Source organism: Seriola dumerili, unplaced genomic scaffold (genome assembly GCF_002260705.1).
Source record: "Seriola dumerili isolate Sdu_G_001 unplaced genomic scaffold, Sdu_1.0 BDQW01000138.1, whole genome shotgun sequence".
NCBI lineage: Eukaryota > Metazoa > Chordata > Actinopteri > Carangiformes > Carangidae > Seriola > Seriola dumerili.
The window spans coordinates 3,656,923-3,684,478 of NW_019174393.1; the positions used below are offsets into that span (position 1 = coordinate 3,656,923).

The 27,556-nt window shown below is 38.8% G+C and overlaps 3 protein-coding genes across 5 annotated transcripts in view; 1 reads left to right on the top strand and 2 right to left on the bottom strand.

The window, feature by feature from the left end:
• The window catches only part of LOC111224598 (liprin-beta-1-like), a 38,911-nt gene extending 30,653 nt beyond the window's left edge, over window positions 1–8,258 (top strand). The window contains exons 15-25 of the mRNA XM_022749148.1: window positions 2,525–2,660; window positions 2,748–2,870; window positions 3,097–3,247; window positions 3,618–3,729; window positions 3,824–3,912; window positions 4,112–4,234; window positions 4,334–4,459; window positions 5,264–5,452; window positions 6,295–6,453; window positions 6,627–6,692; window positions 6,794–8,258. Of these exons, the coding sequence (XP_022604869.1) occupies window positions 2,525–2,660; window positions 2,748–2,870; window positions 3,097–3,247; window positions 3,618–3,729; window positions 3,824–3,912; window positions 4,112–4,234; window positions 4,334–4,459; window positions 5,264–5,452; window positions 6,295–6,453; window positions 6,627–6,692; window positions 6,794–6,886 (1,367 nt within the window). The 3' untranslated portion in view covers window positions 6,887–8,258. The remainder of the gene's footprint in view (window positions 1–2,524; window positions 2,661–2,747; window positions 2,871–3,096; window positions 3,248–3,617; window positions 3,730–3,823; window positions 3,913–4,111; window positions 4,235–4,333; window positions 4,460–5,263; window positions 5,453–6,294; window positions 6,454–6,626; window positions 6,693–6,793) is intronic.
• A 215-nt stretch (window positions 8,259–8,473) lies between these two features.
• Window positions 8,474–14,788, bottom strand: LOC111224599 (NADH-cytochrome b5 reductase 3-like). Its single transcript, XM_022749149.1, has 9 exons — window positions 14,649–14,788; window positions 14,242–14,367; window positions 13,967–14,039; window positions 13,066–13,172; window positions 12,854–12,983; window positions 12,662–12,745; window positions 11,214–11,299; window positions 10,980–11,079; window positions 8,474–9,308 (listed from the first exon to the last, which is right to left on the bottom strand). The coding sequence occupies exons 1-9, from the start codon at window positions 14,667–14,669 to the stop codon at window positions 9,136–9,138; spliced, it is 900 nt and encodes a 299-aa protein (XP_022604870.1). The 5' UTR covers window positions 14,670–14,788; the 3' UTR covers window positions 8,474–9,135.
• Window positions 14,789–16,666: 1,878 nt separating this feature from the next.
• syt1 (synaptotagmin 1) overlaps window positions 16,667–27,556 on the bottom strand; it is a 161,051-nt gene continuing 150,161 nt past the window's right edge. For all 3 annotated transcript variants that reach the window (XM_022749480.1, XM_022749477.1, XM_022749479.1), the window contains 2 exons: window positions 23,814–23,947; window positions 16,667–20,839 (listed from right to left, as the gene is read on the bottom strand). In XM_022749480.1, the coding sequence (XP_022605201.1) occupies window positions 20,633–20,839; window positions 23,814–23,947 (341 nt within the window). In that variant the 3' untranslated portion in view covers window positions 16,667–20,632. The remainder of the gene's footprint in view (window positions 20,840–23,813; window positions 23,948–27,556) is intronic.

Consider the following 27,556-nt stretch of genomic DNA (forward strand, 5'->3'; position numbering starts at 1 on the left):
TATGCCTTGCCCCTATACCGTGACGTTTTTATTGGCGCTCAACATTACTTATGATTGTTTTTATGACTTTTTAGGTCTTACTATACTATGTCGTTTTCATGACTTTTTGTGCCTCTACCTATCTATGACGTTTTTTTTACTTTTTTATTGCCTTACGTAGACATGGGACCTTTTATGCCTTACGCATACTATGACCTCCCTTATATGACTTTTTATGCCTTCTATACTATGACGTTTTATTGACTTTGTTATGGCCTTACTGAACTAATGTATCGTTATTTTTTTGACATTTTATGCCTTACTATACTATGAAGTATTTTATGACTTTTTATTTGCACCCTACTAACTATGACGTTTTTTGACTTTGATGCCGCTACTATACTATGAAGTATTTTATGACTTTTATGCCTTACTATACTATGACTTTTTTAGCCTTACTTATACTAGTGAAGTTTTTATGACTTTTTATGCACCCTACTACACTCATGACGTTTTTGACTTAATGCCCTACTACACATGACGTTTTTACTGACTTTTTATGCCCTGACTATACTATGACGTTTTTTGACTCCTTTATGCCTTTACGTATACTATGACTTTTTATGCCTTGCTATACTACGACGGTTCTTTATGACTTTTTATGCGCTTACTATACTATGATGTTTTACGACTTTTTATGCCTTTACCTATACTATGACTTTTTATGCTACGTTGATGTAACTATGACGTTTTTTATGACTTTTTATGCCTTACTATACGTATCTGACGTTTATGACTTTTTATACCTGCATATACTATGATGAGTTTTTATGACTTTTTATGCCTTTTACTTTATACTATGACGTTTTTGTCTTTTTATGCCTTCACTATACTATGACTTTTTTTTTTAAAAAGCCTCTTGCTAGTACTATGACGGTTTTGTATGACTTTTTATGCCTTACTATACTATGACGTTTTTTTTGACCTTTTCCTATGCCGCTTACATACTATGCACTTTTTTTACGACTTTTTTATGCCTTACGTAAATACTATGACTTTTTATGCCTTACTATACTATGACGTTTTTATGACTCTTTTATGCCATTACAATATACTATGATGTTTTATGAAAGCTTTTTATACCTTGACATATTACTATGAAGTTTTATGACTTTTTGATGCCTTACCCTATACTTATGACGTTTTTATGACTTTTTATGCCCTTCTATACTATGCCACTTTTATGTCTTTTTATGCCTCAATATACTATGACGTTTTTATGACTTTTTATGTCTTACTATACTATGTCGTTTTCATGACTTTTTGTGCCTTACTATACTATGACGTTTTTATGACTTTTTATGCCTTGCTATACTATGAAGTTTTAATGACTTTTTATGCCTTACTATACTATGACTTTTTATGCCTTTCTATTCTATGACGTTTTTATGACTTTTATGCCTTGCTATACCGTGACGTTTTTATGCCTCAATATACTATGATGTTTTTATGACTTTTTATGTCTTACTATACTATGTCGTTTTCATGACTTTTTGTGCCTTACTATACTATGACGTTTTTATGACTTTTTATGCCTTACTATACTATGACTTTTTATGCCTTACTATACTATGTTTTTATGACTTTTTATGCCTTACCACTCTATGACGTTTTTATGCCTTTTTATGCCTAAACACACTAAGACGCTTTTATTACCTTCTATTGCTGATTATACTATGACATTTTTACGTCTTAATATACAATGACATTTTTTTATGACATATTATAATATGATATTTTTATGACTTACTAGGGTATGACCTTTTTGCCTATCATTGCGAACCTTCCTGATCGGCCTGTGGCACTTTTGCTGCTTGTCATCCTCTTACTTATCCTGTCTTGACCATAGGCGGTCCAGCCACACACTAGGTTTTGAACCAGTCTTATTTTTTCCACATAAGTGGTTCCCAGCCTTTTTTCAAACTTGTTACTACTTGTTATAATTTGCATGTTTACGGTGTGAGCCGTTCAAAGAATGAGGGATTTTACCTTTAGAATTTCTAATTTTAATTAATTAGAGGTAAAATTATATTTTTGCACAAGCCTAGAATCACTGTTATGAATTATTGTTGAAAGGATGTTTTTCTAGAGTTCCTTCCTGTTAAGTCTTTCAGTAAATCATCCAGTTGTCCCTAATCCATGACATTATAAACCATCTGCAATGACCTGTTTTCATTCTACTTGTCAGTTTTTTTTCAGTCATTGTGCACGAGAAAATCTGTAAATGGTGTGTTGTAGTACCTACCTAGTTCTTTGCATGAGTAGTCTCGGTTGTAATGTTCAGGTTTTTATTTAATTATTTCAGTAACTTCGGGTTGTAGTACTGCTGCTGTAACTGATGTGCTGTAGTGCTGTTTGAAGCTGGAGAGAGAAATCTGGGAGAGCGTTTGAGTAAAACCTGATGTTTTCTGAGTGGTGGTGGTGGTCCAGTTGTGTTACAGTGTATATTCAGTTATATTTATGTGTAATATAATTATTTCTACAGCTGAGACAGATCGTAAAGGCACAGATCACCTGGACTTGGCTGGTGTTCCTCCACGGAAATCCCACGATGGAACTGCTCTTCCGTCGTCACCAGAAACCAAGAAGAAGTCCAAAGGCTTTAAGAGATTCTTTGGCAGGTAAAACTCAGCATAGTGTCAGCTGTGTTTACAGTGATCTAAGAGGATTATCTTTGGTCATTTATGCTGTGATATTTACTCCTGCAGGCTAAAGAGGAGTCACTCTACCTCCTTCAACATCGATGATGCAGCTGAGATGGAGTTCAGGAGGGGCGGAGTCAGAGCCACAGCTGGCCCTCGACTCGGCTGGTCACGTGAATCTAAACCCAAGTAGGTTTCAAATAATTGACATGCTCAAGGATTTTTTTGTTGCCATCAAGATTAACGAACCTAATTTACATATAAGTATGTCGATGTACAGAATAAAATACAGCCCATGTAATCTAAGGGAATCACAAAGACAGATACTGTATATACATTACTTGGTGGTTCTCATCAGGTACAGTTGTCTTTAGACTTCAGTGGTGTTACTTGTCCTCTCTCTGTCCCTGTTCAGTGCTGTTGATGTTCCTTTCTCGCGGTGGAGTAAGGATGAAGTCTGTGGATGGCTGCATGAGCAAGGCCTCGGGCTATGCGCTGCCCAGGGACAGAGCTGGATCAAATCAGGACAAACACTACTGCAGGCGTCACAGCATGATCTGGAGAAGGTAGGGCAGCAATACAGCAATACAGAATGTATATACTTTTTTTTGTCCAAAATCTCTGCAAGGCATTTAACAGAAACTCAGAATGAGATTTATTATATGGCAAAGTTAAACTACAAACTTTTAATTATAGTTATAATGCATCCAAACTGTAGTTTTAACCTTTTCATGACCAAGTTTAAACTTACAAAAATTCACTTTTAAACTTCCAAAGCATTTGTTTCGGTTTCATGGATAGTGAACGTGATGTTACTTGATGATGGGACAAGGACAAAAGAAAGAAATGAGATGCAGCATTTCTCTCAGATGCTTCGGCTCCACTGTTGCCGCCTGTAGGAGTTTCTGGTGAATGATGTTCTGTTGCTGTGTTCAGGAGTTGGGCATGAAGCAGCTCCTCCACAGGAAGAAGCTGCAGCTGGCCTTGCAGGCTCTTGGGTCAGAAGAGGACGACCTGAGGGGCAAACTGGACCACAACTGGGTGACCAGTGAGTGTGACATCAGCAAACAACTATAAACCAAAGAACTCGTACTGTCACCCACGACCTTTAATTTAAACAAACCGGTGTTTCTTTATTCCAGGATGGCTGGATGACATCGGCCTCCCGCAGTACAAGAGTCACTTTGATGAGGCTCGTGTTGATGGACGCATGCTGCACTACATGACAGTGGTGAGCTGCTTTTTTATTTTAAACCCTGTCACGTTGCACTGGAGCCTGTAGAACTCATGTGACATTAAAGTGACAAGAAACTTTTATATTCAGATTCTTTTATATTCTGACTGAACTTTCCCTCAGAATAAATCATTCAACAGGTGACACGACTGTGTGATACCTCTTTGTTGTTGTTTGATCTGTGGCTGTTTCCCAGGAGGACTTGCTGTCTCTGAAGGTGGGCAGTGTTCTCCATCACCTCAGCATCAAGAGAGCCATTCAGGTCCTCCGCCTCAATTCCTACGAGCCCAGCTGTCTCAGGCGACGACCCTCTGATGAGGTATCACACAGGAAGCCACAGCCTGTATCTCCATTTCCTTTTAGTTTAAATAATGTACTTCTAAATGCTGGGTTTCTTTACTCCCTCGTCTCTGTCCAGAACAACATCACACCGGCAGAGATTTCCCAATGGACCAACCACAGAGTGATGGAGTGGCTCCGATCCGTGGATTTAGCTGAATACGCCCCAAATCTGAGAGGCAGCGGTGTTCATGGAGGACTGATGGTGAGTGGGCGGGGACAAAGGATCAGGATTAGATGAAAGTTTTGGTAAATTAGATGAAGTGTATCCATCTCATTGGGGAAGTGGACTAATGTGGGAACAGCAGAGAATAGATCATACTTAATCCTGAAAGTTAATGTCAAACAATAGGGACAATCTACCTGCTATCAATTACTTATATTTGGTTTATTTCTTGACAATTTTCTAATGTTTATAAAAATAAACACCTCAGATTAAGTCCTGGACTTATCTCCATCAGTGTCCCTGGTGTTTACACAGCCAGAGACAGGCATTTAATATCTGACATTAAGGTATGAGAAAATAACAATCAAACAACTAGAAAACTAAATTAAATGAATAAAGAGTAGAATGTGACAGATACAAGTATTAAGTTAAATTATGAAACTATGTTGAGATCCACTTTCTATTAGAGAATATGTATCTTATATATAATGTTTTTATTTAATGTAGGTCTGTTTATATCTCCCTGAGCTTTTAGGAGAGGTCTTTGTAGATCATATGCTTTTTCAATACTATCGAGCAGCCATTGTTTAGTCTTTGCCTTAAAGCCTGAAGGATTTAACTCCATGGCAGCAGCTTACAGAGAGAGATCCTTACTTGTGTTATCCTCTTTCAGTCCTTTACTGGAGGCAGTCTCACTTTATGATTTAAGAACAACAGTAGTTTGTTTTCACATTAAAAAAATTCCCCGCTGTGATTCTACATAAGAATTTTTTTCCCCTCTGTTCTGTTTCTGTTTTTGACCTCTCCCCATGACGCTCGCTCAAATATCTATGTGCTCTGAAGGTGCTGGAGCCGCGCTTCAACGTGGAAGCGCTCGCCCTTCTGCTCAACATCCCTCCCAACAAAACCCTGCTGAGACGCCACCTGGCCACACATTTCCACCTGCTCATCGGCTCGGAGGCGCAGCGGCTCAAGCAGGACTGTCTGGAAAACCCAGACTACACCGTCCTCACCGCCACGGCCAAGGTCAAGGTACCTGCCCGTCCACTGCCACACAAACAAATCCCTCTCTGTCACCGTGGTGACGCCGGCTTCAGTTTCACTTATTATTGCAGAGAAAAAAAACAACAGATTAACAGGCTTTTATTTTTCACATTAACTGAATGAATGAATTGTAGGACGCAGGACACTAAAGCTAAACAGTGAGTGTAATGTTTGGGAATATCAGATCGATATCGGTCAACTGTATATCCAGAAAGTTCAGCCAACAAAAACAGATGATACTAAAATAAGTCTGAAACTAACACCTGGCTTTAGGAATTTAGTAGACTAAATAGGACAGAGTGGGTCAGGCTGCATATTTCTGTCTGAACGAGATCCAGGCCTGACGCAGTTAATGTAAGCTGAAACACTGAGTTTGTGTTACCATGGTCACAGTTTGTCTGTTTATCCTGAATACACGTGTGGGCTCCTTGTCAAAAGGCATTGTTTTATAGACTATAGGTAGACACACATTATACAATGTCATCAGCCGTTCTTCACACACACACACACAGTAGGCTACAGCGGCACTCCTGCTCTGAACACTAACAGAACCTGTGTTTAGCTGTTGCTAACCATAAATCATAAGATAAAAATAGTATTGTTAACTCGGCCAGCTGGTGGCTTAAAAGTCAAATGTTTGCTGCCTCTTGTTTGGCCGACGTGACTGAACACGACCCGAGTTCTCACCCTCTAATACAGGAGGCGAAGAAAAGCTGGGAATGTTTAAGTTTCTGTCGATCAATTAATGCAAAGCACTGAGTATCAGTAAACTTGTCAATCACGTTCAAAAACTCACACCCACCTGCTGACTGTCTGTTTCTCTCTTCCAGCCCAGACGCCTGTCATTCGGTGGTTTTGGCACTCTGAGAAAGAAACGTCAGGATGATGGTGAGGAGTACGTCTGCCCCATGAACGTGGAAATGCCCAAAAACAGCAGCTTCCAGAGGGGGGCCCGAATCTACGAGGGTAACCTTGACCACCTGGAACAGGTACAAAGACAGATGCAGACACTTCTTCTTCTGTTTAGCTTCTTTACTGGATTTCTTAATAAAATTCAATGAATATTTTTCTTTGGCTTGTGATTAGAGGTTTGAATTAATTTCTGTACTTTGTGTTTGAGTTTCCTTCGATGATCTGATCCTCAGTTTGTGTTTTTTGGCAGATGGAAGACTCTGAGGGGACTGTCAGGCAGATTGGAGCTTTTTCTGAGGGAATCAACAATCTGACGGTGAGAAACTGACCAAATATGAACTTGGTGTACAAACCCGAGTTAATCTTTTGAGCTTCCTTCATTCCCTCTGCTCGTGTGTGTGTGTGTGTGTGTTTCAGAGCATGCTGAAGGACGATGAGTTTTTCCAGGAGATCTCAGTCTGCCCGCCCGACATCGACACGGCACAGAGACACGACACTCCCCACATATGATCAAGATGCTGAGCTCCTTAAGCTAAGTTGCGTGGAAAAAGATCAAACTGTGCCAACACCGTCCTCAAATTCATCCCACCCACCTCTTTAGTAGAACATGTGAGACCTCTGCTTATACAGTGTTTTCATCTTTCAGAAGTACAGCCATTTCCTCCAGGACCATATATATTTATTGAAGCTGTCAAATGTAATGCATGAACTGAAAATGCAAGATGTTATTGCATTAATGTACCTCCTCCTTCAATTGTTTTATTATTCAAGCATTGTGTTTTCAGTAATCAGTGTTTGTGTCTTTCCCCTTATTTTAAGGACTCACCCTCAGCTGTTATTCCTCTTGACTGTAGCTCTCGAGTTTTCTTGTCCACAGCAGCAGTCAGATTAAGTTTTATTTGTGGTACGTAAAGTTGCTTTATGTTATCTTTATTTCTAATTGTATCTGGCTGCAAAGATGGTTTTGGTTTGTTCAGGTGTCTGAGATTTGTCTCCACTCCAATACTCTGGCTCAGTGGTGCTCAAAGCTTTAAACAAAAAAATTATATTTGACATTTTTTTTTTTCCCAGCAGCGTCTTTCCAGAAAGTGTCAGGTTACACTCCATTAACCTGCAGAACCTGCTGTGAACCGTTTTTACTGGAACTACTTTCTATTGAAGAAATAGTTCTTATGACACTTGCTCTGTTAATCATCTGGGACTGTCCACTGTTACTGGGCAGAAACTGACATTTTTAAAAGCTGTAAGCACCAGACATGATTTTGCTCACCTAAATATTATTAGTGTTAACACAAATCTCAGACGCACGCTGAAACCTAAACACTAAAACTGTTAGAGGCCAGATACTGTTAGAGGAAGTGAGAAATGTTTGGGAAATATGCTGATTTGCTTTTTCACCAAGGATTAGGTAAGAAGACTAAAACCTCATTTCTGTCCCTTACATATGAACAGCCAGGAGGTGCTAAACAGTTAGCCTAGCTCTGTCCTACCAGCAGCTCTAAAGCTCATTAATGTTGTATTTCACTTGTTTAATCTGAACACTTTTCACCACAAAACAGTCTCAGCATGTAACTGTTTGTTTTTGTACAGATTAAACATGTCAGCGAGCTTTAGGTGCCCGTTTAACTTTTAGATAGATCCAGGCTAACTGTGTCCAGTCCTTATGCTAAGCTAAGTTTAGCATCTCCTGTAGCTCCATATTTAATGGACAGATAGAAATGAGATCAATCTAATTTCTCAGTAAGAAAACAAAGACGCACGTTTCCCAAAATGCTGAACTATAACTTCAAGAAAAAGCATGAATGACAGTAACCATGGAAACCAAAGTCATTGTTTCTACAAAGAATTAGCCAAACCTATTCTCTTGCATACCAAATTATGATTTTATTCTACATTGTGTTTTTAAATTTTTTGTAATAAAAAAAGAAAATGCATTTTTCTTTGTCTTTACTCTCAATAGCATTTCACTTAGATGGTCAAGTGAGATGCTAAAACAGTTATTATCAAACACTTGCAAATGAGGGTGATACTTAGCTTTGATGGTCTGATTAGTGTAGCATCATAAAACAACATAATAAAAAAGCTGCGCATCAATAATTCAGTAGCAATTGACTTTTATGTTGCATATTCAAACACAAGTAGCCACTGATGCCGGACTTGAAGCAAAGACGTCGTCTCAGTAACCACATCACGTTCAACAATCATGTTCTAGCAAAATATAGACATCTGGAGACAACAGGTACACGGCAGAAATAACTCTGTAACACATTCTCAACAGCTGTAATGGAATAACTAATGATTCTGTATAAATTAAGCAAGTGCTAACAAATTCTGATAGTGTGCATAAAAAAAACTTTGCAGGTGTTAAGGCACTCAGAAAAAAGCCAGTAAACCTCAACTCTTCTGATATTGAAACTGAGGCCACAGCAGGACAGTGGGTTTGTTTTGCAACACATATGGAATCACATCTTCATTTTCCCACAACATTGAACTGTCTAATTCTCCTTTTCCCATCCGAACGATCCCACTCCACATTCATCTCTAACCCTAAACAAGTCTTCTTCCCTTCCATCTCACTTGCTACTGACATGATTTGGTCCTCGCTGTGATTCTGTTGCATGATGAATATCATGGCATAAAAACAGTAAACATAGTGCAATACCCACTGTCACTATATGAGTGCTTTAATGCTTTGGGGTACAGATAATAATTAACCGCCCTTCATTCCCAAACCTCGATTCCTCGGCGTGGACGGACGTCTAGAAGGTGAACCTGCGGCTATCGGAGTGGCCGACTTTGTCCAGGTTGGGGTTGCAGGCGAACTGGATCATCGGCGGCGGTCCACACATGGCGATGAAGGTGTCGTCACCGGGAGGAGGCAGGTGGTCTCTCACCATGTCCTCACTGATGAAGCCTTGGCTGTACTCCCAGTCTGAAACACAGAGGAGGCCAGAGTTTTAAAAACCACTCAACATGAGAAGGTTCATGTTCATTAGGATCCTGTTAACTTTTAGTAGTGATGGCAAAATGACACTTTCCAATTAAATCACCAATACATTCAATACTCATTCAACAGTGTACACCAGTGACACCTGCTGGTGAAGACCAATTACATTTACTTGAGTATTTTCAGTTTGTGTCACCTCACAACATTTGAGAGAGAAATATTGTATTTTCAGATTTTTATATGGAAAACTTATGACAAGCTTATAAAATATGATGCAGTGCTTTACTGTTGAACTACAAAGGTAAAGTGATATTTCAGTAATTTAAATAAAGGATCTGAATATTTCTTCCATCTCTGCAATTGCAGTATAGCTGCAACTAATGATTATTGTCATTAACAATTTATCTGCAGATTATTTTCATGATTAATTGTTAAATAAAATCTTTCTTTATGTTTGAGACCGATGAGAAAATTATACATTTTGATATAATCAAATAAACAATTATGAATTTAATTTGTGTGATTTGAGCTTCCTAAACCAAAGCCCAGCGTGCACCACAGACGCCTCAGAGCTTCAGTATCAGACAAAATATCACCAGCTACTTCCTCCGTGCTTCACGTTCTTCTCAGAAACAGCATCAAACAGAATGTGACAGGAATAGACAGCAGAGCTGAAACGATTCACAGATTAACTGACCCACAATCTGATTAGAGAGAAAGTGGTTAATCATATGTCACGTTTAAGGGGTTTTGAACTTTCACCCTGACAAGACAAGCAGTTTGAAGACATCACTTTATATTTATTTAATCCTATTTCCTGACATTTACAGATGGTTTATTAATAAAGGAAATAATGAACTTATTAATTATTGATGAAAAAATCGTTAGTTGCAGCCCAAGATATAATTTATAAACTACTTCCTGCTGATTAATACTGTAACTTCCAATACTGCCTAGGGCCTTTATTTTCCTCCATGGCAGAGGGAAGCAAAGAGGGAACCAGACCTTCATCTGGAACAGGTTTATATTATAGTCCTTTATTTCTAATGTCCCCTGTTCTCCTGTTAAATACAAACTTCTATTTATCTAGTATACTGTCTATTTGCACAGCATTAAACTATCATGACTCCTCTTTTCACATTAAAAGTCTGGCAGCCTTTCTTTCATAGGTAGGCTCTTAATGTGAAAAAACATCTGTCAGTATTGAATCAATGACAGTAGCTTAACATTTATGGGAGTAAAGCAAAGAGACTTTTACTTTGATTTGATTAAGTATCCGTGAAAACATTATTTCTTATTTCTCCGTTTGATATTTTAGGTATTTATTATTTATGTTATTAATATTTAACTGTTGGATGCCTGTAATTGAGTTTACTTCACTGGTCCTAAATTGTTTCCGTATTATCTATTCTGACCTATTACATTTATTACTTTTGTTTGCAACTGAGTCTCATAGAAGGAAGTCATACAATAAAAAAATAAAATGAATGGTGGGTTTAACATAATGAAATTAGTGCTGCGGAAATGTTCATAACACTGAATTTACCATGTGAGCTGTTGTGTGCAGTATAATACTGCAGTGGGAGGAACCAGAGTGTTGGCAGCACCAATATTCAGTCTGTTCTCAGATTTCATGACACCTGTTGTTGGAGTTACCTTCAGGTGCCCTGTCGAGGGTGAACCACAGCTTGAACCGGTCCGGGTGGTTGACTTGAATCTCCTCCAGCTCCGGCCGCAGCAGGATGTCTTTCTCAGTCTGAGAGACACAGAGACAAAGAGGTGTTTGTTTTTTTTTAACTAATACAAACAACCACTTCACAATTATACCAGGAAAGCAAGGAGTAACAATTATATTTCAAACATGAGGTGACCCTGGCCGGTGAAACTCACCTGGTTGGCAAACAGCAGGTGGCACACTGTCTTGTCCTGTGGATCCTTCATCACTGCTGTGATGAGCTGCAGCATGGGAGTGATCCCTGGAGGGAAACAGAAGAAAACAGAAGGAGGGTCAAGGTTTTGTCGAGTTATCTTCACAGGAAAAGGCTTCAGACACAAAATTACTGTAATTTATCATTCATATAATATATGACCAAAAATATGTGGCTGTGCTTTTGGTCTGGACTCCAATTAAAGAAAAACCTTTAAGCCCCTGAAAATTTTCTCTATCCTCTATTAAATATTCATGAACAAAACGAGCCACATCAAAGTTACAAATGTCTTTACTTGTAATTCACTCAGACTTTAACAGTGAGAAACTCAGGACGGTGTGGGTGTGGGCTCATCAGATATGACAGAGTGAGCAAACAACCCAAAAGAGCCCCTCCCTGTTCAACAATCACATGTGGATGTAGTGTTCAGGTATCCACAGGCTTGACTATGTGTTGTATTTCTAACCAAAGTGACTGGTGCATTCATGTACTAGTGTAAAAATCAAACAGGATTTCTACTTTAGATTTCGTGAGAAAAACGAACTTTAAATAGAACAGCGTAAACAAACACGGATTCTTCTGGAGGTTCCTGTTCTGAACAGTTTCAACTCTGTTGTGTGTGAAAATCTCAGATCAACTGTTTTCAAAATATTCAAACCTGCCCGTCTGCCACCAACCATCACCGACATGGTCAAAGTCACTGAAATTAATTTTTAAACCCATTCTGACGCTTTGTGTGAACATTAACTGAAGCTCCTGACCTGCAGGAGTTTATGTATTACACTGCTGCCACATGATTGGCTGATTGGATTGAATAAGCAGGTGCACAGGTGTTTCTAATAAAGCTTAGTGCTCTTCCTCCAGTAGCATTAGGCTCCACCTGAAAGGTTCAGTAACATCAGGCCGACGCTCTGCCAGCATTTCCCAGCAGAGGTGGAATTGCCAATATCACAAATGATTTTATTTATCTTAATTGGTAGTGAACTAGAACTGCAATGATTAGTTGATTAATCCATTTGTTGATTGAATTCTGAAAAATCAAAATACCATTTTATTAGCATATAGTTATGTATGTTCAGTTTACTGTCATACATGACAGTAAACTGAACATCTTTGGGTTTTGGACTGTTGGTCAACTTGATGACATATCTGACATTTGTGGACCAAATGAATAATCACCTAAGTGAGAAAATAACTGCCAGATTGATCGTTAATCAAGTTAATCATTAACAGCCCTAAAATGAATACAGAAAAACCAGAGCAGAGTTCTGTTTTTAGACACAGTCCTGCGGGTGTGAGGAGTGGAGGAGTGCAGTGTGCTGTTATCTACAAACCACACTGATCATGAGATGAGACATGTTGAGGAAAAAGTGCTTTATCAGTATGAATGAAAATGGAGGTTTGACTTACCCGTCCCTCCAGCAATCATGCCCACATGTTTCGCCGTCTTGGTCACAGCTGGAGACTTTTTATCCGGCTGAACGGCAAAAACTCCTGCGGAGGGAAATTCACAGCATCAAACATCTGAAGCTCAATTTGTATCATCAGGAAACCCGACTATGGTTCATCTCTTATATTAGGGCATCTTGCTATGGTGCCCACCTTTGCCCTTGTAAACGAGAAGGCCGCTGGGTCCTCTGAAGTCAATAGTGTCGTTGATCTTGAGGCTCTCCATGTACTGACTCATCTTCCCTCCCTCGGGGAATTTGGGATGAACATCTTTGAAGTAAATCTATCAACAAGGAGAAATTAGTTTAGAAAAGTAAATTGGCAGTTTTATATTCAAAGAGAAACAACTTTCCTTCAGGCTTCACCTTCACCACCAAGTCCACGAAGCCTTTGTCGTCATCACTGGACACCGGCGTGTACGGACGGACGACCAGTTTACCGTCGATCTTTGCAGACAAATAGATGTGCTGCCCTGGGAACAAAAACGCAGATGATTTCAGCAGCTTCACATCACATATGCTTGATTACTATTAATGTAATGCTACTTAAATTTATGTTAAAAGCAATGTAATGTATCAAAGTGTTGCTCAAAACAGAATTCAATCCACAGACGATGAAGCTACAACTACTCTGTTAATCAATAAATCGTTTCCGTCTCTGGTTCCAGCTTCTCAAGAAGGAGGATTTGTTTCCTTTTGTCTATTATGATATTAAACTGAATATTGGCTGCAACTAACATCTTGATTAATCTTTTAGTGTAGTAAAATTCAAAAAGTAAGCTCCTCACAACTTCTAAGAACCCAAGGCGTATTCAAGATGCTTGTTTTGACCAACTGACAGTCAAAAACCCGAAGATGTTCAGTATATTTACATTTGCATTTACTCATTTGGCAGATGCTTTTATCCAAAGCAACAAAGTTACTATATAAGACAAGGAAAAGCAGCAAATATTTTAATTTGACAGACAGGATGGAAATGTTTGGTATATCTTCTTGAAAAAACAAACAAGTTAGTTAGTTGATTGTCAAAATATGTTGATTCATTTTCTTTCGATTGACTTAACAGTTGATCATTGCAGCTCTAAACTAAACGGAAGGAGCTCTCTGCAGTATACACACCTTACATTTATTTGTGTAACACCATACTTTAATTCCCCTGATAATATATTATGTGTTTTTGTTCTCATACATGAAGGTGTGACTGTATTTTGAGTTAAAGTTTCCTTAATGTGTTACATAATGATAACGTGTGAGTGCACATACTAACCGATTGGGAGACCGAGGATGTGTTCAGCAGAAGGCAGAGCAAAGCGGAACCTTCTTGTATCATGGCTGACGATCTGAACGAGCAACAAACACACAGCAGTTTCTCATCAAGAAAGCTGCATTGAAGACGCATGCAAAAACCAACAATAACAGTGGTGCATGAACGCATCTGCTGCGTTTGTAAACAAAGTAACAGGCGATTATGTGCAGCAGTGTAGTTTTTTTTTTATCTGTGCAAACCCCCAGTGTTTGTAACGTGATATGCAGACGGGTTACCTGTTTGTCTAACAGCCGCAGTGCATACTTAATGTTGGGGTCCTCTAGGGTGATTGCAGCTCTCCTCTTTGAGAAGAAAAGTCTGAAGATGAGGTTGATGATGCTGTCAAAGCCGCCCCGGATCAGCTGTGATAAAGGTCAGAAGCAGGAGCGTGACTCAGACCACCGTGCTAGCATTAGCTACCAACTGTTTGAGACCTCTGCGGGGCGTTGTCTAACTAAAGTCATTTCTGTTTAATCCACAACAGGAGAAATGAGTCATGGCAATTCCTGTGGGCAGGCCGGGCCAAGCTCCCACCAGAACTTGGTCAGGAAAACTAAACGTTAGCTAATGGTAGCCTGAGCTTACGCAGAGGAATTTGTTAAAATAAATAAAGTCTGGCTACTTAGCATTGAAGTATACTTACACCAATGATGTAGGACAGCATTTTCAGTCCGCTTAGACAACTGCAAGGTTGGTTGTCTCTGCAGGGAGCAGTACCAGGCGAGTTTACTGCACCTAACTGAGACGACAGTACGACCTGTCTTGTAATACAACCTAGCTAGAGCAAATAATACATCCGGTCAACGTTTTTAAAAGTAAAAGCATTGATTTGGAAAACTACGTCGACCTTCTTTTTTTTTTTAAATAACACCCAGCAACTCGGTTATGAAATTAATACATGCATCCATTAACATGTTACTGTTATTATACATTTATTATTGCTTTTATAAAACAGTCTTTATTTTTTGTACATACTTCCGGTACGATAACGGCTACTTTTAGCTAACTTCAAGAAGTTGCTCAAACGCCACTTCCTGTCTGGATTCTCAGAATAAAAGCTCCCAATAAATAAAAGTGTGAGAATAAAAGTCTATTAACCGCTGGCTTAGAGAAAAGTGCATGCGGAGTTTGATGAGACTACACATTAGGGATAGTTGCCTTAGTCATATTTTAGCTGAAATGGAGCCTAACGCAGCTTCTGATTATTTTAATGGATACCACAGAAACTACAGTAATGGCTTTCAGTCTACTCTGGAAGTCATTAAAAAAATCAAACAAGGCAAGTCAGGCTCAAATACAATTTCTGATTATATATGGAGTGATTAGTTCCTCTGTTTCCATATTTATTTGTCATGCTCCATATTGTGTGTAATAGTCGCAGCCAATATGTATCTGTTCTATGCATCTGTGTATTTGTGTATTTTTTGTTGTGGATGTGGTACTTCAGTTTCCTTGCAAGGTGTCAATACAGTTTATCTTATAATGACATGTTCCTTCTAAGCTTTGAATGTCAGTTGTATGTTTCAAATAACTTCTCACTCTCCATAAATGCAAATCATATCTTTTGTTGCACTTAATCCACAGAAAATGCTTCAATCTTTAAATATTTAAGTGCTTTTCGATGCAGGAAAATACCTTTGACACCACCTGTGTTTACTGTCAAACTTTACTGTCGGACACTTAAAAAAGGGTTTAAACTCACATTCATACTATTTTACATTCTAGTGAAGACCCCAAAGAAAGATATTTCCATTTGATTGAATGGTGCAGCCTTAAAACACATGGAGTTTTGGGTTTGAATATTTCACTTAGTGTTAATGTTGCATGGCTTTCAATGAGAAGTTGAAACAACCTGATAAAGTATGTATGTGATACTGTCAGACACTGTGTAGTAAGCTGATATGTAAGCTATACTGTGAAGGGGAAACGAAAGCAAAATGAATGTGATAAGGGGTTGTTTCAGTTTATAGTTAAGCTTCCAAATTTAAATGTGTGACATCTGGCTGTGAAATACCACAAAAGAAAATTCAAAGCACAGTCTTAACTGATAAGATGTTTGAGCCTCAACACCCAAATGAGATTCACTTAATAGCAGCAGCCTAAAATCTATAAATCTGCCTCCCTGGAGTGATCTCATCATCAAATTCCCTCTCAGCCGATCTTCACATCGATGCGACATCATACATTTGGTTGAGGACAAACTCTTGTCCCTGTTTTCTGGCTCTAGTAGACATCAGTGAATATTCACTAATAGAAATTGATTTGTGCTCAGGGCGAAATCGCTGTGCTCATACCTTGTGGCATGCTCCTTTACGTCCTCTAGATGGCAGTAGTGACCTTTCTAACAGGTTGCTGTGGATGATTCAAAGCCAGTTCAAAGTCTTAAGAAGCAAACATCATCAATGAAACTAGAATTTGTCATGCAAGCAATGCAAGCAGGCACCTTTCTTATAGACAACAGGGGAGTTTGTGCAGGAGCAGTGACTCATTCCTCTTCTGCCAATCAATACTAACACTGCAGCGACAGTAATCGAGGTTGTTTTGTTATTAAAGGTACCATTAGAGGCAGTGACAGCGTCTTTTTCTACTTCGATAAATGCTTGGATGAGACTTGGTGCACCTGAAATGAAAATATGACATGATAAGCTTCTGTATCAACAGGAAATAAAACATTTTTATTGATCATTTGTGTATATGAAGTTATATAACAACAGTCAGAAAACTCCACAGAGTGAATCACTACACAAAGTGAAACAAAACTGTAAAACACCTCGTCAAAAATGAAGGTATACACAGCAAATATAACTGTCAGCAGGCTCGCCGTCACTGCGAGCGATATGGCAGGAAAAAACACCCCAAACAGTTCTACAAGATTACAGAGAAAATTTCCACACACAAAATACTCAAGCAGGCAGTTGATATACACAAAGGCAACTAGGATCTTTCTACAGCATCAGATTCTAATACTTTACACAGCTTTGTTTTTGAAAGGTCAGTGTGGCTTTTCGTCGGTGTCACTTGAGAGAATCGTGAGTTCCTTGTCACACAGAGAGCTTGATATTTTTCTTTTACAAAGAGAAGAATTTGGGGATTTGATTATGCGTGCATACTTTGGTAGGAAATCGTAATAAGAGGAGCATTGCGTTGCAGTGCAGGTAATGGCTTTTTGCTTTGTGGGGTCCCCCCCCCACACACACACACACACCTCCCAATCCAATGGGTTTCTGCAATGCTGCCCATTACTGAATTCCCTGATGCGTTTATACACGTGTCCTGTCACGAATTCTGTTTGATATTTTCTTTCAGCTTTGATCGGGTAATTCCGTTAGTACAACCGTTTTTTGCATTAGTATTCATGCGGAATTTCTCAGGCAATATTTTTTGCAGAGCCTTTTACCTTGTACCTTAATCCATTTTTACATTTAGATCTGAAGCTGTACTGGAATTCATGAGTCTACGTATGTAAAAACATGTCAGATAAAGGGATCCCTCTGGTGAAAAGGGACTGGGAATGCTGCTGTATTAAAGTATAGTCAATGGTTTTTGGAATGCTATCGGAGAGAGGGAGGTTTATGAATTAAATTCATAATAGTTGAAAAAATATAACAAAATGACTATTTTTTCTTTTTTTTACAACAAAAAAGTGCAAAGTACATCTAATCTCACGTTTAAAGAAATCTACACTAACACAGTCTATACTGTACATTCAGAGTTTTCATCTCAAATATAAAAGGGGTTTTTGAATCAACAGGGCAGATAACAAATAATAAAAAAAACTCCATGAGGAAAAATGAAATAAAGATGACATATAGTATATGGATGATAGATAGATAGAATGATATTTACGGCTGAATAATCATATTCATGTCACTTTATATTTATTCTAGATATACATTTTTGACATGATTATGTAAATATATACATGGCATTTTAAGGGGATATTTAAATGCAGAATCTCGTTTGGTATTTAACTAATACTCCCTGAAACTTCTGATGCTGGAACTGTGTGCAAGAAGAGAAAAACAAACCTGCGAAAAGGGAAGGAACCCTAAACAGAGGTCAGCAGGTGTCAAGCTCCAACCTATAAGCTGAATCTACGTGTGCTGTGTCCTAACCATCTCACTGGAAAGGAGAAAACATCTCTCTGGACTGGAATCATCCACCTAGGGTTAGAATCTTTTTTTTCGGGCTACGCCACCCACGTTAACACTATGGGATGAACATACAAGTATTGCACAGTGCTCAACAAAATGCTGTGTGAGGCGACCCGCTTGCACTCGGATAAAACGTCTTTTTGTTTTGTTTTGCTTTTTTTGGCCGTGTGCAGTCGGGCGACGCCATGCGCTCTCGCTCTCTCTTTCTTTCTCTGCGTGTAGAAGGGAAAATGGCATTAAACGCTACGACATCACTACAGAACAAACTGGTTTCGCTACCTACTGATAAGTCTACATCTCTAAGCACACACGGCAGTCACAGTGATACACAAAGCAGTCCTCAGAGACTCCTATGGAATGACAAGTAGCTTTTTCATAATAGTGCTATCAACTACACAATAACATTGAAAACATTTAGAAAGTCCTCCTGAAGCTAGCATCGAATATATGCAAGAGGTTCCTCCAAGATAAGAGACTTCATGGTTTTCATGGATTAAAACTCATTCCTTTCCTAATTGGACCCGTAGTAAAGGACATGATGGACTAATAGCCTACACAGACCATTAACTTTTACGGTTATTTCGCATTCTCCTGGTGTAGTCCTGTGCCAACATGAAAACGAAACAGATGCAACTGCTGTTGGCTGAAACTTGATTTGTCATCATTGCTTTCTTCATTTTTAATTAAGCCGATCAAGCAGGAGGATTTCTGGCTCCCCCTGCAGGTGTCCTGAAATAAAGCAAGCCAACAATCGTCCAGAAATGGTTAATAAAGAAGTCAACAAGCTAGTTCAAAGACATCCAGTGCAAAACAGCAGCCACATAAAAAGTTAAAACTGGCAGTAAAACATGGCTAGCTCTATTGTCACTGTGAGAAGGCAACGCAAAGCAAAGACTGCGATTCAGGGCACCATTGCAGCCAAAGACATTGTTCCCAATAAACCAAAGCTACAACCACTAGCAAGTGGGAGTGTGCATGAAGAGAGGATATCTACATGAGTCACCTCCCTGAAAATGGCAGTGTTTAGAAACTCGCTTCACCTCCGTCAATGTTACATTGACCCAAAGTTACTCTTGATTTTCTTCCTCTCCTCTGATTGAAGGCAAGGGGATAGTATCAGAAGAGCTTCCCCTGGTGTCAGTAGATCTCCCCCCGTCCCAGCCTTTAGTAAAGATTGTAAAAAAAATCATGCAGTTTACGAAAAATAGTCAAGACGTTGAATTGCTCTAAAAAATAGTCCTCTTAAAACCAGGAGTCGCGACTCTTTTTTTAAACTCCATCTCAAAGATCGGACCCCGGCCTAAATGCGATATACTTCCAACAACGACAAGGCTGTTTAAAGTAAGCAGTTAACAAAATATTGTTAAACGAGCTTAAGGACACAATGGCTACAGCTTGGTGCTTTTTCACATGGGGTTTGTTGCTGAAGGGTTAAGAAATGAGTGGTTTTTTTTTTTTGTTTTGTTTTGTTGTTTTTTTTTGGAGGCAACATTTTCCACTGTCGGAAAAGAAAACAAGCCCGAAGAAGTGAAACGATGGCCTTTAAAACGAGGACCTATTTCACTTAGAGGAAACTGCTAAATATGGAGAAATGAAATGCTAACTGGATTGTATTGACTATTGTTTCTGGTGTGCATCAAGCTAAAACATATAGGTCCTTTGATTGAGAAATAAGTACAAAAAGTCGTAAGAAATCATGTGCTTGTATAATTTCCAGCAGCATAATTTTTCCCACAGAACCATATCAGTTAATGGCCTTGTATTTTAGAGTTTTGTGTGTATATATTCATCTGTTTGTCTTGTCTGTGATGATCCTTTGCTGAACTTAAAGCCAGACATCGTCCTTTACAATGTGAATATATTTCCACTAGCGTCTTGCACGTTGGAATTTGTTTCTTTTTTCTGGAATGCAATAAGGTAATAAGGTAGAATTTTTAAATCCTGGGATATATAATATTGGCTTTCCTCTATATCTGCATTTACATAATTTAAAATAGAACATCTTATTAAAAACATCAAGATATACACAGATTAGGAAACGGGTAACAACATACAAACACATAAACTAGAAATCATTTTTGTCTGCATACTTATATATACAACTGTGGTACAATAAATTCTTTCAGTCATGCGCTATCTATACAGATCATATTGCTTAAAAGAAGGGGGCATTTGGTCGGGGCAGTTTAGGGCTTGAACATGGAAAACGAAACTGCTGAATTAGAATGGAACAAAAAAAAAGAAAAAAAAAAAGAGAGAAAGCGAGAAAAGTGGGAACCTGATAGAAAAAAAAAAGCAGAGGACAGGATGTCGCAGGGAGATTCAACAATAAAGACTGTGTGTGAAATTAGGAGCAGTAAAGCTGGGTGAGGCGGGTTAAAGAGGGGGTTACATGGATGGACCCATATATCACTGAGGTATTTACACATACTGGCTAAAGAGTACTACAAGGCAGGTGCTGAAAGGGCCCTGCCTATTTCTTGGTGGAGAGTTGAGCGTCCACCTCCTCCTCAGGCTTCAGCACGTGCCACTGAGCGATGGGTCTCCTGGGGTTGGCCAGCATGTCGGACCAGTGGCGCAGCTCCGTCCCCGAGCTGTTGAGGCCCACAAAGACCTTGCCGATGGCATCGTTCTTGCCGATCTTGTCATAGTCCAGAACAGTTATAACAATTTGCACTTTCTGCAGAGAGGGAAGAGAGGAAGAAGCGGGGAGTCATAAAAATAAACAGAGGTGTCGTCAGCGTATTGACAGTTAATTCTCATCTCCTAAAAGCCAAGTTTGCTTCAATTAAAAGAGTTGATAGTCATTGTCATAATTATATATTTTTGTCTTACGTTTGTTTTTCTGTTGTTTTATAGTTATTTAAAAGTTCTGTTTAGAAAAGTGCGACTGAGAATCTTTCAAAGAAAGAGCCACTAGATGTGGCGTGGGTGAACTACACTGAAACAACATATTGCAGGGTGGGAAATATTTTGTTTGTTTATTAAGCTATGTGAAAGTGTCCCTGATTATTGATTTAAGAACAGTAATGCAGACAATGAGGTGCTACTTCAGACATCAATGTTTATTAACAGTAACTGACACTCAAGACCAGGCCCCAGTTATATTCAGAGCCAAACACCGCAGAATGTTTGATTACTCAGAGGTCCGTGACTCAGCCTCAGCATGTGTTCATTCTAAGGGACACTGCAAAGAGAAGTGACCTGGGCATCAATCTCCGGCAGAGAATATGAATTAGTGCACAAAGAGCTCTGATTAAGTTTCGATCCATTGGCACACTGAGACGGAGCCACCGCTGTGCTCATGCAGGTACACAGAACCACTGTTCAAAAAGACCATGCCTAATCCGCCATGTAATGAAATACTGAATAAGGTTCCCAGATGGCCAGTTGGGGTTAGTTGATTTTTAAAGGGACAGTTCACCTTCAAATTACTCATTAAACCAAGACTGTTTCATGGGGAATTATCAGGCTCATTCATTAATTATCCCTGACCAGTCAGTATTGCCCTTGCTCTAACTGGTTTACCAATAATCATCATTATTGAAAAGGGTTAATTCAATATTTAGAAAAATGCATTCTTCCTGTCTGTCCAAGAGTAATACGAGAAGCTTTATAAACTTCGGTGCCACGTCTTTGGCTGTAGCATGGGTTAACAAAACAAAATCTGGCAACCTCATTGTTACCTATTGGTACGTAAAACCACAAATCATAATTCATTATAAACCCTTTGGATTAAATTTACAATGTTTAACTAATAACAATGTTTGAATTGTGAGCCATGCCAGGCTAGCTCTGTACTTAATGCACAGGCATGAAAGTTGTGTCAATCTTCTCATCTTACTCTCAGAAAGAAAGTAAAGACACATATTTCCCAAAAATATTGAACTATTCCTTTAAAATACACCATTTATTTTTCTATATTCAAACCAAAATAGGACAAAACATAAATATCTTTTTTTAAAAATAAGGTTAAATAAAGACTTTAACTTACCTTACTTCACCTTGCTGTTAAATCCTTAATTTGTGTCTTTATTTATAGTCTTATGTACTTCCTCACGTACTGTGTTTTTATTTAATGTATTTTAAGCATTATATAAAAACTGTGAATTGCCTTTTTTGTACAAAATGTGCTATCTAAATTAGCTCTTATCACCTAGATTGTTGTATACATTTCAAGCTTCATCTATGAGCGACTCAAAAACCTGGAAGTTTCACAATTTATATGTACCATTATGGGGAAAAAGTGACTATGTAAGAGACTATAGATGAAAACAAATGAATCTAAATGGTGTCACTGGGTGCTTCACAGCTAATTGCATCTGTGCTGAGGAGACTGTGAAACAACCTCAGTCAATAACAAACCCTGTTAGTGTTACGAGATAGACCAATTAAAAGAAAACACTCTTTGTAATTCCCACACAATCTCTGAGACAATTAAAATCTTTAAATTAATTACACAAACAGTCTCAAGGTCAATGTTAACTCAAATCCAACACTCCGCCTCCGCTGATCAAAGCGCTTTATCTGTAGCTCTCTATAAGCAGTCTGTATAATGTGTTGTAAATGTTAACAGGATTGGATAAAGAAATGTTCCTGAGAAATTGATGAACAAATTAAACTGTATTTGTTTCCTCTAAAACAGCAAACAAAGCTTAAATTGTGGGAGTAAGTCTGAGTCTTCATTTAAAATCAGATGCAATACAGCCAGAGGCCTAAAGAACTGTCAATGATGTTGAGGGTGTTTAAACAGTCCATTAGTTTAACATTTACTACAACCTCTTTAAGTAGTCGTTTATGTTTGACTGGTTCTTCACAGTCAAATTAAGTCTTTCAAATGTGCTTTTAACTTGCATAATATTCTCATTCTCTTTCGGGAGTGTTCAATACACCCAATCAATAACAAGTTTATGATTCAATCAGTGGCACTAATAATTATTTAATGATCAACCTGGCTCTAGGTGATAAGACAAGAAATTCAAATTTAGCCAACCTACTGGTATCAGCAACACTAAATAAGGGCTTGATTTGGACGAGGTTGATTGGTATCAACACAGTTCAAATTGAATCTGAGGCTCGTGGACCCAAACCCGTGATTTGTGAGCTGTGACAGGCTTAATCAATTTGACTCAATTACTGTCTTGCCTGAAGAGATAATGTTTTTCACTGCTATTCTTTTCTGGCACAGTTTATGCATTCTTTATCCATTGTTTCATAATGATCTGGAGAAAGATTTTTTTGTCTTGAAACTCAGCGAAAGCATCGACAAAAGCACCACATACTGTAGCTGTCGGTGTATGCACTTTGCTAAATTCACCTAAGTCATAATGTCCATGGTAATCATTGTAAGACATGCTACAAATAGCACTGATATACATGCTACAGGCGATAACAAAGTGCAGAGAATCACATCCACACAGCAATTGGCTTGTCAAATTGCAAAACCGAGGCTGATTTAAACTGAAGTGCCTTTGATTATACTGTTATGATGAAAAGCCTCTAAACTGATTATTTGGTAAATGAGCTCCCACTTATCAGTTGCTTATATGAAACCACATCTTCACTGGTCTTTATAGTACAATTTGTCCCCGCGGAGTAGCACAATACCTTTTGGTAATTGGATAAATTATTTCTGTAAATTGATGAAAATGTACCTGGATTTGTTCAAACGGGACTTCAAAGCTAAAAGATTCGTTGTAGTAAGGGTTGAGGGTGTTCTTCTTGATTGTCGTCTTCTTCTTCTTCAGCCTCTTGCCGTTTTGCATCAGGTGGATCTTCACATATGGATCTGCAGACAAAAATTATGTATAATTTGACACATATTTTCACTTTTTGTTGTTGTTGTGTTTTTGATTTTCTTCTACTTGTCTGTCCTTTAATTAATTATAGGAGTAAAAAAAAACTATTTGTAAGTTTTCTCTGTCACTGAACAAGGTTTCTTGCCGGGAGCGGGTGGTGGTGATTATTATCTTGACAAGAACTTCAGTCATCTTTGAGTTTACAAGACAAGAGGTTATAATACGCCCTCTGAGCAGCGCTACGTCTTCAGGGCAGATTGGAGGCTGCAGTGGATCGCTATTGAAAAGTGCCGTAACGGGCTGAGGCTAGCTGGTTAGCATGCTAACTTCAGTAGAGGAAAAGACGTGATAGCGCCAAGAGTTAACATTGGTGTTGCTTTCCACTGTTGGACACATCTCTGGGTGAGTAAAGGAATGAAGTTTGATGCTGGACTTGCAATGTTTCTTCTAGCAATCAGTTACACATTTGCACATCCAGCACACAAAGAGAAACATTTTTATTCAAGTGGAGTCGAGTGGCTGCTAAATGTAAATCAGCTAGTCGCTAACTTTGTGTTGTGAAACCAAAACAATGAGCTGAAAGATGCTAAAACGCTCTGTAGTGCTGAGGGGAACTGCAGAGTCAGGTGATGATTATCTGTGGGGTTGCCACCCCTCTTTACAAACATCTTCCCTGTAAATATAAAAATATTGATTACAGCACCTTTAAACCAACCTTCAAACCCACAGTATCCAAAACAGTGATGGATTAATAGCTCCAAAACAAGCAATGACCAATGGTTGTAAAACATGGCCATGAAAGTCCTGTCTCCTTCCATTACTCTGTTCACCTTCCCCATTCAAGAGCCTAATTTTCATCTGTCCCAATGCCATCTCAAGTAGCACCCAAGTGGTCTGCTTTGTCCACCCTCATCCACTCTGTGGCAATCAGGTTGAGTGTGTGTCTGAAAACAGCAAACCACCCATTGCTTTCATTTATGACGTGAGGCTGCTTCTGTTGATTTGTTTACGTCCTCCAAACTGTCATCAAAACTAAATTGGATGAGAGGCGAGTTAGCTTCTTTGTTTGGGCTCTGAGGGAAAACTGACGAGCGGAGAGTGAAAGTAATCGCCTTGTCAAGCTGTGAAATAAATACAGTGGTTTTTGGCTTTAATTGAGCCATTAAAGGGACAAGGTGAGATGGTTAATTTTCACATTCAAAGAGATCTAATGAAAAGTACAGGCAGCTGAAGCATGTAATAAGTCCCACTGTAATTCTGAGTGGAAAACCAAAAGGATCCAAAAGATGAGTGATGACGCAATAATTACTGCAGTTCAAAGAACATGTCCTCGTCTTCTTCATTCTCTTTATTCTCACTAAATACGATCTATTGCTGCAGGTGGTGCTTATTAATTTAGAAAGTCAGAAAATATATGTTTCACATGTTTATTCTTGAGATGGCCTGGACCAAGTTCTCCCATCTCCACAAAGATCTTTTAAAGCTCAGCTAGTGACCACTGGGTTCTTGGCCACCTCCTTAACCAACCCACCTTCTTGCCTTGGTACGCAGTTCGGCCAGACATCCAACTATAGGACAAGTCCTGGTGGTTCTGACCTTTCACATTTCACAATAATAGACGTCACTGTGCTCCTGGGAACACTCAAAGCTTTAGAAATGGTTTTGTGCCCTTGTGGAGGTCTATTATTGTGGAAGTCTGGTTCCCTGGACTTCAATACTTGGTGTTTGTCCTGACATGCAGTGTGATTTCTGGGACCTCATACACACAGGTGTGTGCCTTCCTAAACTATGTCAAATCATTTCATTTTGCCACAGATGGGCTCAAATCAAGTTCTAGACACATCTCAAGGATAAACTAGAAGGGCACTCAGGGAGTGCAGACTTCTGCCAAGGCCAATGTCAAACAACATACACCAGACTTCAGAGGAAAAAAAAGAAAATTTAATTCATAGTAAATGATCCAGATCTGCCCCAAAATTTAACGGGTTCTTCCCTGACCAACGCCCCATCCCTCATGCAAATCAGTTCAGTACTTTTTGCATAATCCTGCAGCCAAACAGACAGACACAGGTGAAAACATGACCTCCTTGCTGTTGGTAAGTAAAGCAAAGAGGATGCACCTGACCACAACTTGGAGTGAGACAGCAACTCTTCAAAAAATCAAAATCAGACATCTCTCATTATAAGTGAATGAATATAATTAAAGTACATAAATTTACAGGGTGACCAGATTGTTGAAATTCCTGGTTCCACATTGAAAGAACACATCATGCTTAATGATGTCAGACCTCAGCCCACAGTCATGAACAATATACAAGCTATAGGAGAAAAAAAATAATGACAAACACTGTGTGTCATTTATCATATGAGACAACACGCTGCTTTAGAAAGACAAAAACAAATAACCATAATAATCTCAGAGATGCTAATAAGGTAGTCCGGCGCCGGAGGCTAATGATGCCCCATCTAAATACTGAACCTCAGAGTTGTGCACTGGAACAAATGAGGAGGAAGACTTTGAATCAGGTCTTATAATTAGCTGTTGAAATGCCGCTTGCCCTGATAATCTGGATTTATCCCTGGATCCCATATGAACAAAGTCTTTATTATGCTTCATGTTTTTTTTTTTTTTTTTTTTTTAAATATGTGTGGGGCTGCTCTGAAGAAGAAACTCAGTTTTTAGTTGGAACATTTCAAGCAATAGCAAACACTGAACAAGCTTAGCTCCCTTAATCTTTCATCCAATTTAGGGGGATAAGGACCTGATCGCAGACTGGCAGACTCATCCAGGGCAGCTGACATGAATATAGAGAGAAAACCACACAAACAGAGTAAAAGAGGGAAAAAGCAGCAGCATAAATAGATGAAGGAGACATGAGTGAAAAGGTAGCAGGCTCCTAATGGAGTGGGTGCCCATTATTACTCTCCCGCTGAGAAGAGCTGGAGTACAGGGATGATGAAAACAGTGAATTGGGATTGTGTGTGTGTGTGTGGGTGGGTTGTCACTTTATGCAGGAAATGAGTACAAACAATTGTACCTAAATAAGAAACTTCTCAAGCCGTATGGAGTGTATTTTGTCAAACAGCAGAATCAGCCTTTTATATACTGTTTTCATCCATCAAGTCAGTGTCTCTAGTTCAAAGTTTGACACCGTGAAGCTTTAACTTTGGGAGTCTTCAACTTCAACTCTTACAATTCTCAGCGTTATTCTTCGGGATTTTTGTTATATTTCTTCACTGAACTCCCATAAATCACTTGTCACATTGTCACTGCTGGATGATCCGTATGAGTGAAGTTTCAGCAGGTTCTCTTTGTCTGATCAGCCACGGGTGGCTGTCGCCGCTCATAGAAACTCCTCAGTTCTTTTGCTACTTATTTCAAACTAATCTTGCGTAGGCAGACCTCTGTCTGGTCGACTTCACAGAGGTCTAAAGTCAAGCACAAAAGCTGAGAAATAGCAAACGGCAAAGAGCGTCTGGAAAAGAGATCTTTGAGATTTGTGCTTAAAGAATTCGATTTTTAAGAAAAAGGCTAATTTAAAGAACCATCAAAATTGGACTAGTCTTGATTTGAAATATGGCATTTGAAACACAATCAA

Excerpts from the sequence above, each read along its gene's own strand:
- LOC111224599 (XM_022749149.1), bottom strand. The coding sequence starts at position 14,669 with ATGCTGTCCTACATCATTGGT. Across the intron at positions 12,746-12,853 it reads TCTCGTTTACAAGGGCAAAG|GAGTTTTTGCCGTTCAGCCG; the intron begins GTGGGCACCATA and ends TTCCCTCCGCAG. Across the intron at positions 11,300-12,661 it reads CATGATTGCTGGAGGGACGG|GGATCACTCCCATGCTGCAG; the intron begins GTAAGTCAAACC and ends GTTTCCCTCCAG.